The sequence below is a fragment of the Spea bombifrons genome, chromosome 12 (genome assembly GCF_027358695.1).
Source record: "Spea bombifrons isolate aSpeBom1 chromosome 12, aSpeBom1.2.pri, whole genome shotgun sequence".
Classification (NCBI taxonomy): domain Eukaryota; kingdom Metazoa; phylum Chordata; class Amphibia; order Anura; family Pelobatidae; genus Spea; species Spea bombifrons.
In genome coordinates, this window is record NC_071098.1 from 8945116 (window position 1) to 8960341 (window position 15226).

At 41.3% G+C, this 15226-nt stretch overlaps 1 protein-coding gene across 1 annotated transcript; it reads left to right on the plus strand.

Moving 5' to 3' along the window:
• The first annotated feature begins 3575 nt into the window (after positions 1–3575).
• MMP23B (matrix metallopeptidase 23B) lies at positions 3576–11125 on the plus strand. Its single transcript, XM_053452100.1, has 8 exons — positions 3576–3745; positions 7271–7386; positions 7615–7754; positions 8479–8646; positions 9018–9182; positions 9610–9720; positions 9823–9949; positions 10054–11125. The coding sequence occupies exons 1-8, from the start codon at positions 3623–3625 to the stop codon at positions 10226–10228; spliced, it is 1125 nt and encodes a 374-aa protein (XP_053308075.1). The 5' UTR covers positions 3576–3622; the 3' UTR covers positions 10229–11125.
• Positions 11126–15226: the final 4101 nt, after the last annotated feature.

The window sequence follows — 15226 nt, forward strand, 5'->3', positions numbered from 1 at the left end:
CCAATGCATTTTACCGCATGCTATTTAATGCAGTCAGGAAGCAGTCGGGGCAAGAGGAAAATAATTCAACTTCCAACTGTAATTAAACAATATGTACTGATTGGAATACAGTAAAATACACTGGATTTCATGCAAAATAGGAATGTACATTTGATCAGTAAAACTGGGTAAACATTGCATCTACTCAGATGTGTCTAAAGAAAAACGTATCTAAAGGACTGGTCTTATCATCCAGTGGGGTACTTGTGGGGGGTTCTTTGGTGTGGTCCTCCCCATTTGCCATTCATCTAGAGCTGCCACGCTGGGGTAGAGGAGTGTGGGCACTGGGGCAGAGGGGGCAGCAGTGTATGGGCATTGGAGCGGAGAGGCAGGAGCCCTGGACTGAGGGGTTATGACACGTGATGGGGTGTCATCCATCTGTATTGGGCCCCAGAATCTACGTATCGTTGAGCTTGGCATGGAATTGGTGTAAGTGTCTGGGGTATAAATGGACGTTGCCTGTGAGCTAAAGGAAGAAAAAGAAACAAAATTATTTGAAGTAAAGAAAAGAGAAAAAAAAAAGACCCAGCTGAGTCATAAGAAAAATCCTGGAAGCATTAGTACTTCTGAGCCCTTTCTGAGAACAAATTGTATTCTGCCTGGCAACAAGACTTAAAATAGCATCGGGGGGGGGCTTTCAGGCCCGTAACACAGCACATCTACGTCATATTCCAATAGTCGTTATATTCTAGGCGGCTGCGGGAGCAACATAGACAAGGAGAACACAAGATCACGAATGTTGAGCTTTCTTCCAAAGCATCTTCTTAAACTACAACACAAAAATGGCAAATTTAAACATCAATCAGCAAGTGTATTATTTCAAGAAGAATTCTTAAGAATCTAAACTAGAATAGAACACCAACTCTACAATATTTGCCAAAAGAAGGGGCTTCCAACTCAAAAATGAACTTTTATTAACAGAAACTGGCTTAAACGGAGTTAAGGAAACAGATCTGCTTGGCCATCAGGACTCCCAACTCTGGATTCCAATTTAGCCGTTTTCTACATTGCATTATTCCAAAACCCGTTGACATATCCACCTCCGCTTCGAGAAGTCTTTCATCTCACTTTAAAGCGTTCTCCAGAAAGAGGCTGGGATAATTTCTCTTTTGTGTGTGTAGCAAATCAGAAAATACCCTTGTCCAAATAGAAATTCTTCAACTCATCAGACTTCATAGATCCCTGCTTCGTGATTCCCTTTGAAGAAAGGAGCTCTGAGGTCTGGAAAGCTTCTGTTTCTCATAGAAAAAAAAATCCAACGACATTAAAGAAGTGGGAATATCACTTTTGATTTGAGAAAAATGTTTTAAAAAAACACTCTAATGAAGGGGTATTCTGACCTGTCCTACAAAACTAAACAGTAAAAGAAACACGTACTGACCATCCTGATCAAGGAATGGATCTGCTGGAGGTGAAAGAAGGGACCCTTGATCCGTGCCACAGTGGATACCGGGTCCCCAATATTCTCCATATGGAGATACGCAGCCCCTTCCTCCCCTCCCATGCCCAAACCAAGGGAGGGCCAGATCTTTTAGGGCTTTCTCCAAAGATGAAGCCCACTGAAGCGTTCATGGGGGGGTGACAGCCAACCCCTCAGGGGGCCATCCCACCCCAGTAAAGCTGGAGCTTTGGAGGCCCAGCTCCACCGTGCTATTTCAGCTTTCTGGAATTCTATGTCACAAAATCCAAAACCAAACGTGCACAAAAACAACCCAAAACGTACTTGTGATTTGGAGCCACTTCTGGCCCCAGGGTGGTGAGGCCTTGAAGTCCCTTGGCTTTCCTGCAAAGTATTACAGAAGGCATCATTTTAATATTTTTCACTTTTTCTGCGAACATTTTTGTTTCATATTTTGAACCATTGTAGCTAAGGGAACTGTTTTTCTTGGGTTTTTTCCAAATATGAGTCCTTTCTTTTTCTTCAAAAATCCATAGAGTGTTAATAATAAAACACCAATTAGTGCCAGCGGGGTATCTTTGATCTGGCACCCAAGGGGGAGGGAAATGGAGGTATTAGCAGCCTCCAAGAAGTAGATTTTGGCTGCCGAGGTCACACTGCTATAGTAACGGGAATTTAACCTCATTTAGCCTTTTTTCCTCCTGGGCAAATGTTTACCTTGTGAACAAAAAGTTCCACTCTGTATCCTTACCAGATCTTTGCCCGGTTACATAAGGAGTCGAGTCTCGGCTCTGTCCAAATATTAATCCACCAAGATGAAAAGGCCAGTGTGTTCTATCCAGGAACCCAGCGATGAGCGGATTATTTTATATGGTGTTCCTCGGGGTGCATTGTTGCGATCTACTGCTTTTTGTTACGTTGTAATATTATTTCTGAATTACAGACGTTTCTTTTACCGATAGATCTTAATCTTAAGGAAATGTTCTGTATTCCAGATTATCAGGAATCATACTTCCCATGCCTGCGTACAATAGAATTTTTTGTCCTGTATGTCGGAGCTGCCATGTTCCTTCTGTGTGATACATTTTAAATGGTTGTGTTATATTTACGTTAGAGGGAAAGCACTTGGGTATACCGGCTCACGCTAAATCCACGCGTGTAGACTCGCTTAAAACTCCATGGACAGCAGGATTCTAGTGCAACTTTCTTCTCTTTTGAGGGATCCCAAAACTGTCAAAAAATAAACGTAAAAGCCCCCAAAAATTCAACATTAATGTTCCAAAAAGCGTATAACTAACGTCGAGGCCAGATGATACATTGGCGCAAACAATACTCGTTTGTGTTGCTCTCTCTATATGTCATTAAAAAAATCTAAGGATGATAGGAACCACAGGAACCTAGATGATCGGATGGAAAGACCAATGCGGAATAAGATAAATATTCCGCCATGACGGTGACGTGTTACTCCGTCGTTGCTTAGTAAAAAAGCATGCCGGTATTTTGTCTGATTGAGAATCCGCTCGCATTACAGGAGACCTCAGAGTGAGCGTATCGGTGATTAATTAGGATCTTTCTAACGGCGTAACGTGTCGCATGAATCTTTCATCTTCACGGGATTATACCAGGCATTTAGCAGCGAGATTTAGCTTCTGGAGTATTTTTCTGGTTTCTTTACAGTGAACTGTCAAGCGGAGATTTATTCCAGCTGTTGCTGAATCTCTCGCAGCTGGAAGGAGACTGCACAGCTTAGTCTATCCCTCCTCTCCCCAGCCTCATCACAGTCACAACCCAAACGTTTCGCCTGTGAAAGATGAGAGCATCTGGCTCCGATTAGAAGGATAGCTGCCAGGACCAACATAAAAACCCTTTTTTTTTTTCTCTTAACCGAAGAGGGAAGAGTCAGATGGGGGAAAGTAGAAGAAGGCAACCGAAAAGGCAGAAGAAGGAGCAGCTCAGATAAGGCACAGACATAAGAGAGGAACTTGGAGGAACGTTCTGATGTAAGGAAGACTTGGAGGAAACATTGAAAGGGGAGAGGGAAGGCATAACATTGGAGGGGGGTGATAAATATAAGGGAGGGCTTCACAGGAGAAAAGGAAGTATAACAGGGAGATACAGATGAAATCGAGACCAACTGATTGATTGGGAGATTACATACTGAAAGGAATTGGGGAGACAGACACCATGGACCCCCAAGATGATGGCAGCATTTGCTCCCGGGGGGCAAAATGTACCTTGCTGTTCCTTGGACTGTTTGCCGGGGCCGTCTTGGTGGCTGGAATTTTTACGGTGTCTGTGAAAACACAGGTAAGAGTCAGGATCAGGTCACGCGCCTGCTCAGACGCGCTTCACGGAAGGCGAGGGAAAGTTACTTAGGAAAATAGGTCTTTTTTTCCTTCTTGCGCACAGATGCAGTTACCATTTAATAGTAAAAGGTATTTATTAAATTAAATTTAAAAAAATTAGCAAAATGTAGATTTCTGATTTTTCAATGTATTTTGAAATAGGAATGGATGGTTTCTGGTAATTATATAAGCAATTGGTAAAAAAGGTTTTCGTTGATTATATTCCTGCTTGAAATATTCTGATTAAATATGCCTTTATATATTACTATGTTTCTGAATGCACCTGGCTGGGGCTTGGGGGGGGTATTTAATTTTTCTACCACATTCTGTTGCTATTTTTTTTTATTGTAATTGTAGCATTTCAGTATATCCTCTGTATTTGAAGCCCCTGTATTTAGAGGCCCACCTTAAGAACCGGCGAAGCCTCATAACAGCTGGAGCATATGGTATAGATATTAATGGATAGCTGTGATATCGCTCACCTCTGCAGTTAACCTTTGGGAAAGCCAAATGCGTGACATTTCACACAAAAAATACCCTTACTGTGGATATTCAGGATGCCTATGAGGTCCAATCCAGTTCAGGATGTAAGGAAGTGTTTGTACGCTAGTTTCAGCTTTTACACTATAAAAAAAGCTACAAAATCCTCTTGGCTCAATAAAAGTGCGTTAGTCAAAAGTGATACCGGTTTTAGGGCCAATAAAAAAAAAAAACTGTAAGCTTTTGGATCTTCAGAGTTCTTTCCTTCAGATGGATACTCAGCGCCATGTAAGACTACTGATACAAACTATGAAATAAAGAAATAGTAGACTTTTAAAATTAAAATGTGGCCTAAATGTTCAGAACACTTAATTGTTTTGTAACTTTCTCCCCACACCATTTACTGTCCCTTTAAGAGAACTTCCTGGGGCCGGATAATAAAACAGGAAGTTAACGGTGCAAAGCAAAAAGTGTTCCCCCTTACCGAAAAACCACAATATCATATCAAATGGGAGAAAAAAATCAGATGTATTGAAGTGTTAAGAATTATGTCACAAAAGATTGTTTCTGTCAAAAATGTTTTTAGTTCACAAATTTGAATCCTTTAAGTAATGTGCTATAGGAAGAGAGGAGGAGTCTGTGCGATGTAACATTTCTCTTAAAAAAACACTGTATATGAGCCTGGAACTGGTAAAAATGTTATTCATGTAACACAATATTTTCGGAGATATTTAGTTTAAACTTCATGGAAGCTGAGATCAGTGGCAGCCTGTGGCAGAGCCAGCATTATCTAATTCATGTCCTGCCCTGTCCTCCTTATTATCCCCCCAGGCTGCCAGGAACAATCAACATCTTAAACCATAGATATAACTTAATGGGGAGGAATAATTATGCAACTCCGGGGGAAAGGAAGATTTCTCATTGTATATACCGTATGTAAGGTGGCTCTCTAATCCAGTGCCGCTCCCACCAAGCTGACTGATCGCGAGTCTGTGCGTAAGAGTGACTGTCTGTGTGTCAGAGTGACTGTCTGTGTGTTAGAGTGACTGTCTGTGTGTTAGAGTGACTGTCTGTGTGTCAGAGTGACTGTCTGTGTGTTACTGTTTGTGTGTGAGTGTGCCAATGCTTGTGTGTGGGGTTAGTTATTATGATGGGGGGCAGGGTGTCCATTTGGGTTTACTTGACAAAGCCCCCCCCAAGGCAGAAGTTGACAGCTGAGCTTGACTGTCCCTTTAAAGACACTTTATAAGAACACGTCCCAAGAGGGCAAAGAATCTGGCACTGAGTGCGTTGCTGGAAATCAGTCTTTTTTGGCCGTAGTTTTTGGACCTCCGAATAATCCATTATGTAATATTTTGGTATGAGAAATGTGAGCTGGTGAAAGCCAGGTGTTACTTCCCGCATGTTCATCCCGGGAGGGCCATTTGCTCCGGGGCTTCAATACATCCAATTACGTGTGAGACGTATTTCTCTACGAACAGAATGAAATGATTTGGCAGATTGCGCTAATTGCACGGAGTCACAGAGACCGCGATGAACGCAGCAGGAGATGAAATAATGACGCCGGAGCTTTGGGAACTGCGGGCGCGATGTACGATGCGGGGCCGGATTTATTTCAAGCCACTACGTTTTCTTTACGGTCAGGGTACGCGGTATGGGGGATGAGTTGACTTTGGAAACTCACGAGATTGTCCCTTTGGCTTTTATTATACACTGATTACAGACTACCCTTCAAAAGCTGTTTTCATTGAAAACAAGGACATTTCTGGCTGTAACGTAATCCCAAAAGGGTTTTCTAACAATCAATTAGCCTTTTAAACTTGGATCAACGAACATTGGAACACAGGAGTGATGGGAGTGATAGCAGCGATGGGAGTGATAGAGGGCCTCTGTACACCTATGAAGAGATTCCATTAAAAATCAGCCGTTTCCAGCTACAATAGTCGTTTACAACATTAACCCCGTCTGCGCTGGATTTCTGATCCATTTCATGTTATTTTAGTGGGCAGAATGTGCTTCTCTCTCAAAATCAACTAGGTGACCCCAAACTTTTGAACGACGATGCATATATTTTAGATATTACATAGGTATTTTAAAACCATCTTTACCAACCATTGACATCTTTTCTCATGACATCGAGTGGGAATATGTCATGCAGCGCTCAACGGTATTCATGGCGCGTGCCGTCTGCCATGTTTGTTTGGGCCACTTGGCTAGACTCAATTTGGGGTGAATATTGGCAGTCCTGTATTTACCTTTGCAGCGTCTGTTTTTTGAGTTTGAAAGACAGGCAGATGCCAGACTGATAATATCCATAGTCTAAAATATTCCATAGTCTGATATCAATCCTTATTCTTGCGCCTTACACATAATTCAAATGGGTTTATGAATTGGGTTTCTGTGCAGAGGTAGAAATAAGTTCCACGGGGGCTTTACCATCACATTGCACAAAAATATGTTTCACTACGGAATAACCGAGGAATGGTACGGGATTTGAAAACATATGTTTGATGACATGTTGGGATACGGACCAAACCTGTAATAAAATGCTGATGGTTTAAGCTCAGCTGGCCTGGTGTTTCTCTAAACAAACCCCGTCTCTAGTGCTCGGCTCCTGCATGAACTTGATGGTTAGGCTCTGCCCGGGGTCAAGATTAAGTTAGTGACCCCATAAACACATCACTGGATAACATTAAATCATAACATGCTTTACTTTCCCACAATATGCATTTGAATAACATTTACAGCATGTAATCTGCAGCCTTTACAATCAGGTGGACAGATATACCTTCAGCTGGTAAAGAAGTAGAATTCACATAAACATTTTCTAGACAACAACAAAGCAAAATGTTGACCGACGATAATGGAAGGTTTGGAAGCTGTATTGCAAGAACAGCCTTAACCTCATGTTTATCTTTCTCTACCGTATGAACTCAGGAATCGGTCTTGTTGTTTATTAAGCTTGGACTCTATTTGTGGCTCCAATTATTTCTCTACTGTCTCTAAGGTAGACACCCTGGTGGCTCCAAACTCAATTCTTCAACTTCCCCATCACTTGAGGTCAAAACGATACACTTTGACTCCAGGTCTACTGAAATGGAACCACTTCAACCTGACATACAGGTAGGAACCCATGCAACCTTCACGAGGCAAAGGCACAATAGAACTTAGCTAAGCCTCTTCATAAAATATATTATTAAATCAACATAACCTGATACATGAGATGAGAGAATGTAGAGATACTAAGTACCGTAATTCTGCAGTAGGATCCTTGGATTCTGTGATCGGTTACTGGTAAAACGCATGCAGGAACTTCTTTATCCATGGTTGGATATGTTTGGATATTTTCAGGATTGTATCATTCCCAAGAAATTTAATCAACGAAAGCGACACCAGAAAGGGCATCGCTGCAGCTTTCCGCATGTGGAGTGACGTTACTGCTTTCCACTTCAAGGAAGTTCCTGCAGACCATGAAAGTGATCTAAAGATTGGTGAGTAATGTTCAAATTTAATCATTCATTCTTTGTTCTAATCAAAACTTTTTTATTCTGTTGGATACAACTTGTGATGATTTCTGTATTCCATTTTTTGTCAGTAGTGACCCCACTAAGAATAGCATTATTGAAAATGTCTTGGTATGTCCCCTTCAGCATACCAAGCCATTTTGGACAATGCTCTGCTTCCGACTTTGTGGGAACAGTTTAGGGAAGACCCTTTTCTATTCCAGCATGACCGTGCCCCAGCGCACAAAGCAAGCTCCATAAAGACATGGTTGGATGAGTTTGGTGTGGAAGAACTTGGCCGGCCGCACAGAGCCCTGACCTCAACCCCACCAAACACCTTTGGGATGAACTGGAACGGAGACTGTGAGCCGGGACTTCTCCTCCAACATCAATGCCTGACCTCACAGATGCTCTACTAGATAAATGGGCAAAAAAATCAACAAAAACACCCCAGAATCTTGTGGAAAACCTTCCCAGAGTGGAAGCTGTTATAGCTGCAAAGAGGGGACCAACTACATATTAATGTCTATGTGTTCAGAATACAATGCCCATGTTGGTGGTGTAGTCAGGTGTCCATATAGTGCCCTAGCTGATTATGTTATAATAATCCATTGGTATGCAGAGATTGTCATTTCATTTTGTATTTTATGTTGCTTTTACACTTGTTTTATGCTATTCTTTTTGCTTCTTCATTTGTTTTACAACATTCTAGGGTTTTATGGTATCACTCACACAGACTGCTTGGAGTCATCGATCCATTACTGTTTTGATGGACCCACTGGAGAACTTGCACATGCCTACTTCCCACAAACCGGAGAGATCCACTTTGATGATAGTGAATACTGGATTTTGGGGAACACCAGATTCAGCTGGAAGAAAGGTATTCCACTGATACGTCTCAAGTTCAATTTTCATTTTGTTTGATAAAATTTGTCAGGAAAGTCTAAAGGATCTGAAGATGTGTAGCTTGGAAAATCTATTAGAGGAGACATGATAGAAACATTCGAAACATAACAGGAGATTCAAAACAAATCACAGCCCGTGATTATCACATAACCGCCCGCAATGGTGACCTCTTGGTATCAACATATATCAAAATGAAACAAAATAACGTAATATGCTAAAATAGTCAAACTATTTTAAGAATGAACCCAGCTGTTCATCAGCTTTGTACTTCCGGTGGAACAACCATCATGCCCTCATTCTTTTGTCAAGAATTTGTTAAATTTGGTGTCTTCCTGTGGATCCTAGGAGTATGGCTGACAGACTTGGTCCATGTAGCGGCCCATGAGATCGGACATGCACTGGGACTCATGCATTCCCTCAATAGCAACGCTCTGATGCACATCAACGCTACGCTCACAGGGAAAAAGGACATCTCACAAGATGACGTATGGGGGATATACAGTTTGTACGGTGAGTACAGATCGTTCCATAGGCCTTGCAGCTTCATGAACACATGAATGGGAGCACAAGCCTATTGTGAACATAAGACAGGACTAGTAATCATACGAGGTTTGATGTTTATCGCGGGTATGAGAATAGGCAGACCAGGTGCTGTCGTTTGAAATTATATTTTGAGACACATGGTATTTTTTTATGTTTTTTTGTTTTTGTAAAGGGTCTTAGTGATTAAACTTTTTGTTTAACGTAATATAATTATCTATTCGCTCATCAAAATGTTATTCTGCGAACTGGGATTCTTGTATTACCGTCCCAATGTTCTTTGGCCGTTGAATGTATTGAATTAATATGCACCCCACTCGGCCCCTAATTAAGCAAATTTAAGAATAATTAGAAGCTACCGCTCTATAATAAGCATTTATTGGCCTTTTTGTTACAGGTTGCAGAGACAGGTATTTCGTATGCGCCTCATGGGCTATGAAGGGTTACTGCCAAAGTAGAAGGAGCCCAATGAAGAAGTACTGCCCCTACAGCTGTGACTTCTGCTATCGTATGCCATTTATTTCTATATCACATCATTTTGTAGATTAGTAATATGCTCTGTGGGGGGGAATGATTAAAAAGAAAAAACACCGCTGTTGTCTCTTTGCAGATTTCCCCTTGCCAACAAAAATGCCAACTCCGGCACCACCGAGAACTAAAGTCCGAATGGTGCCGGAAGGCAGGAATGTTACCTTCAGATGTGGAAAAAAGATTATACATAAGAAAGGAAAAGTTTAGTAAGTACACTCTATTACCAATGGTTTAAATGCTTTCAAAGAAATATTTTATATATATGTATGTATACACACACAATAATTGAACCATTCTTTTGTGTCCGCAGCTGGTACAAAGACAAAGAGCTTCTGGAGTACTCTTATCCTGGATACCTCTACCTTGCCGACGACCACATGAGCATCATTGCCAATGCCATCAACGAAGGTCTCTACACATGCATCGTTAAGAAGCGGGATCGAGTGCTCACAACATATTCATGGAACATACGAGTACCGATGTAAAGCTTTCCATGGGTCAACCTCACTTCCCTCACACAAAACAAAAATAATCACTTGAGTTGCGGGAGGTTTCTGTGACCACGTAGATCGGATCCATCCACCTGTTTGTGTGGACAGTTTGCTCCGTCCATAGCGACCGACAACAATAAGGTGCTCAGAGAATAGCGGACTTTATTGAGTCTTCCTTTAATAAACCTGGGACTTGAGACTGGCTGGCGCTGATTAACTAACAGCGGTTTTAGCAATGAAGGTATTACCTTGTAAGAAAGCTTTGCACATTAATCCCTCACAGATTTGCAGAGGAGGTACAATACCCTTTGTTTGGGTGGCATGTAAAGTTTGTTTTTATTCCTGAGATGTTCGTGTGGGATATATCCCAATATCTCTAAAACCAATCGCTTAGTATATTAAATCTGAAGGGCTTGTGGGTTTGATAATAATGTACAATTCATTGCTAATAAGTCCGAGTCCGCATTGTTTCCTTGAAGGTGTCACTAATATTGTAAAACAGACCCTCCTATGATCAAAAGCAGCGGAAGGTCAGCGTGATGATGTTAGAAAGCTCCAGTTCTGTTGGTATTTGTTGCACCTGTTTAGCATCATGGAACAGACAAGTCTTCTCATGTGCCTATACTACCAGTCAATGATGGCGCTGGACATCCATCATCGAGGCGCGGCTGATGAAGCAAGAACTCGTCTCCAAGGCGTTTCTAGATGAGCAGTTTGGACGCTGGGGTCTTCCTAACAGGGACAACCGTACGTGGAACACCATCGGAGTTGTAGTAAACATGATTTGGAGGATTTCTACTTGGCTTCAATTGTTCTTTAGCTTCCAGACAGGACTGCATGAGCCAAGATGTATCGATGTTTACTTTACTAAACCCCACGCATGTCCACCGACTTTCGTTGTACCTGTACGTCCTTTAATCAAAATTAGAAACACCCCCCCTTAAAAAAAAAAAAAAGCGGCACCACTGATTATAGAAAATTCACATACATTTTTCCATAAACTGTACTTATCAATACATAGCAGATTTTCAATTAAATGATCACATGTTCTAGTGTTTATAGAAACGAGCACATATGGAAGACCTCCCGTGATCTATGTATCCGCGCATGCTCTGTGTCCTTACTGTATTCTAGGTAAACGGAAAGATGCAAGGAATGGAGCAGCCGCTCAGCGTGCTTCACTATACTTACACGCTCTATTTCTTTAAATGATGTACTGTCCGGGCGCTCAATTCACAGAGCAGCATCAACACAGGACATTGAGAGCAATTATGTTATAAAAACACATTACATAGGACAAGTCAATCATAAGAATGAAACAAGAGGCCACATTCGTCCATCTGCTCCACACTCACAAGCTTGGCGAGAAGCCATACAGCTGGGCTTATGACCGGTGGCTTCTAGATTACAACTCATTGCACAAGGTACATTCCTTGTGACTGTAACAATAGGTCTCGTGTTGCGCTCCCCACCTAACAGAACAATACAAACTACCTCCAAGCACACCTTTCTCCCCTCAAAGATCACCAACTTAATATGCCTCCATCTTAAAACCCCTTTATGTTCACCTTCAGCCACCTTGTTTCTACCCAGAAAAGTGCTTGGATCTGGGACGGCTTCCCTTCTCCTTGATTTAAAGGCAGCCCAGGTTAGTATTAGTCCACAATGTATGGATCATTTTTCCATGACTGATGCATTGTAATTGCCAGCAACCCAGGATCGCCAACACCAGTTGGGGTTAGATTTCCAATATTAGGAATACAAGCAAATTTGCACTACAACTCCCATCATGCACTATGCATGCATTCCTGTGAACGTGCCTTACTCCTACGGGATGGTTTATGGTGAAGTCTCATTACGTGGTGCGACTGGTTGCTTGGCTTCTTCTCCAACAGAGAAACCTTATGATCAGTATCAGACTTAACAGAACTTTGGATAGTTGGTCTTATCAGGACTGTTTATATGAACTGTAAATAAAGATAGGGAAGATGAGCTTCAGATTTTCACATTTTAGGAGGCCGCTAAATATTTTTATGCAAATTTTTTTTGGGGGTTTAGTAAGATTTCTTCATGGATTCTTACGGTGCTATATATACCCAGGATACAGGAAAATAATATTGGAGGCTTCGCACTGTATGCAAGACTATGTATCATAGCAGAGAACATGTGATTGGGCTTAAATACATTGAACAAATAAAATTGTTGCATTTTATGGTATGTGATCTGTTAAAGTTATTTCCCACTGCTCTGTAAACATCTAATTCAAAGCATTTTTCACCTCCTGTCTCCAAGACCAATAAGTATTTTTTTCTATAGTTAGATGAGATCAGTTCACCGAAGGGTCCTTCAAGGCAAGCTTGATCAAGTTGGTTTTAACAAGCAACTTGCATATGCAGTAAAACTAAAAGTGGACATGAATGCCAACTCAACCACATTTCACGTCAATTCAGTCTAGTTCTGCTTAAAGTTCAAAATTAACTTAATTGACCAAAAACTAGTAAGGAAAGCTTTCTTCAATTAAAGGAACAATGACCTCTGTTTCTGTGTATTGCTCCACATACACTAGGGGTTGGGTTTATCAATGATTCAAAAGGTAGGGTTTAATGCATCTTGGACCACAGGTGGTAATTTCTGGTGTCTTTTGAGGACTGGATTTAGGAAGCAATATCCTAGGATGAAGCTCAGTATTTTGTTTTTTTTATGCATGCAGTTCTTGCTCTACCCATACAGGTTTTATTTTGCATATTGAGTGTTGGGTCTACATGTTTTTGGTCGGAAGCTGTGCCCCTTTTAGTGTTCCCCTGAAGGTATGAAGGAAAATGGAATGGAAGAGATTTCCAATACATTTGAAAACTAGTGTTGCTTAAAGCAAGTATTCCAGCCAAGAGTAATATTTGCTTTACTCTTGGTAAGAGACGGCTGGCAGCCATTCAATGTCATACGAGCTCCCAAGGTTGGCTGCTCCCACATTGAAGGAACTCATCACGGTGATCACAGGATATTCACAGAACTCTCACACACTTATCCAAGTACAGCGAATGTCAATTATAGCTAATGACAAATTTCAAATAAAGAAGGCAATTATTATTTTCCTCCCAGACAGCATAACCTCAGAAAGATTCATTGCCAAGCCATGTTAGATTATATACAAACTCTCATCGCAGATCACTGACAGACCATAATCTATCATTTCCGTAATAAAAAAAAAAAATACCCGTGGCGCATTTGCAAAACATAATTACTCAAAGCTTAAGGAAACCCAGTTCCTCAAGAATCAAATAGAATAAACGGTGTCCCAAGAGGTCCAAATCTACAATGGGAAAGAATGTTTTAAGTCTATTTCTAAAAGGCAGTTGCCAGGAAGGCAGGCTAGAAGAAAAAAATAAAAAACTAGGGATGCACCGAAATGAAGATTCTGGACCGAAACTTCAGGATTCACTTGGCCGAAACTGAAAATGAACCCCCCCACACTTTAAAAAATAAATACGGTAAATAAAAACCAACAACCACACTTTTATTAAAAGTAAAACACCAAAATTGGACCAAAAATATAAAAAAGTCAATATTAAAAAATATATATATGTGATTGTTAACAGAAATCACACTCCTATCATACCCATATTCCAGTATCTACTGGCTGACTTGGCATGATAGGAGTGTGATTGCTGATATATATATATATATATATTGCTAACAGCAATCACACTCCTATCATGCCCAGGCAGTCAGTACATGCAAGAACCTGAGCATGATAGGAGTGTGATAACTATGCCATGCTATCTATCCCGCCCCAACCACACTTACACATCTGTGCTATTACACACACTCACTCATTCTAATACGAATCATTCACAGATACCCATTCATTCCCTTAATCACACATACTTGATCATGCACCCCCCACCTGAACTGCAGAGCTCTCCCTCGCAGACTACTGCTGAGGCCCTACTGCTTCCCTCCGCGTTGCTCGCACTCTGTGCAAACAACTTCTCTTGCCCCGCCCCCAGGGTCAGAAGGAACGGAGCAGTCATGGGACGTACATTCACGTGACCCCGCTGGGTTCCTGCTTCTCCTGGCCAGTACAAGAGACCCTGCTCGCACACTGACAGCAACCCACAGGTAAGCATCCCAACCCTTGTGGACGATTATTTTCGGCCGTTTTTTATTTCAGCATTTTGCTGATAATGCCCTTTTCGGCCAATATATTTTGGCCACCGATATATCGGTGCATCCCTAAAAACCAAACAATTGTGTATACAAGAACAATGATTATAAGAAACATAAAAACCAAGCCTGTCAGTATAGCCATACCCTCTAGTAAAATAAAGAGAACATGTCCATTTTGAGTCAATGTCCTCAACATAATGCTTACATTTCTTTTCTTTCTTTAGATATAAATGTGACAAAAAAACAGGTATCTGACATAATTCAGACTAAGGGGGCTTGCAAGCAGTCAGGGGCCTCTCAAAATAGTTTGATGAACATTAATATAATCAGAGGACTGCTGTGGGATTGAGATATGAAACATGTCAGTACAGGAACCCAGTGAATCCTAAGCTGCTCCTCTCTACAAAAACATGTAAAACTGCAACGTGAAAAGGAGCGGTGGCAACGCAAACCAAACAAGGAAGGATGCTGACAATGCAGCACTGGAATGACAGAACTCGTATAATAGCAATATAATATATATACCCAGAGCAACTCTGCACAACTGTTTTTCATAAGGACAGCAGTAGTTTGGGTGTTGGTTAGGTAGACAAAACACTATTACTGGAAGACATATTTGAAATTTGCTACAGAGGATTTTCCAGGAGGAATGCTTGAGGGAGTGCAACAAAAACAACAGTTATGTAACATCCACATTCTTACGTTATCCTGGTGACATTGCCAATTGCACTCCCACATTACTTTTTAAGAAGACAGCTGTGCCTCCAAAGTCTACCGGGTGGTGGGTGCAACGCGTCCTGAGAGCTCCGAGACATCCCAATCACT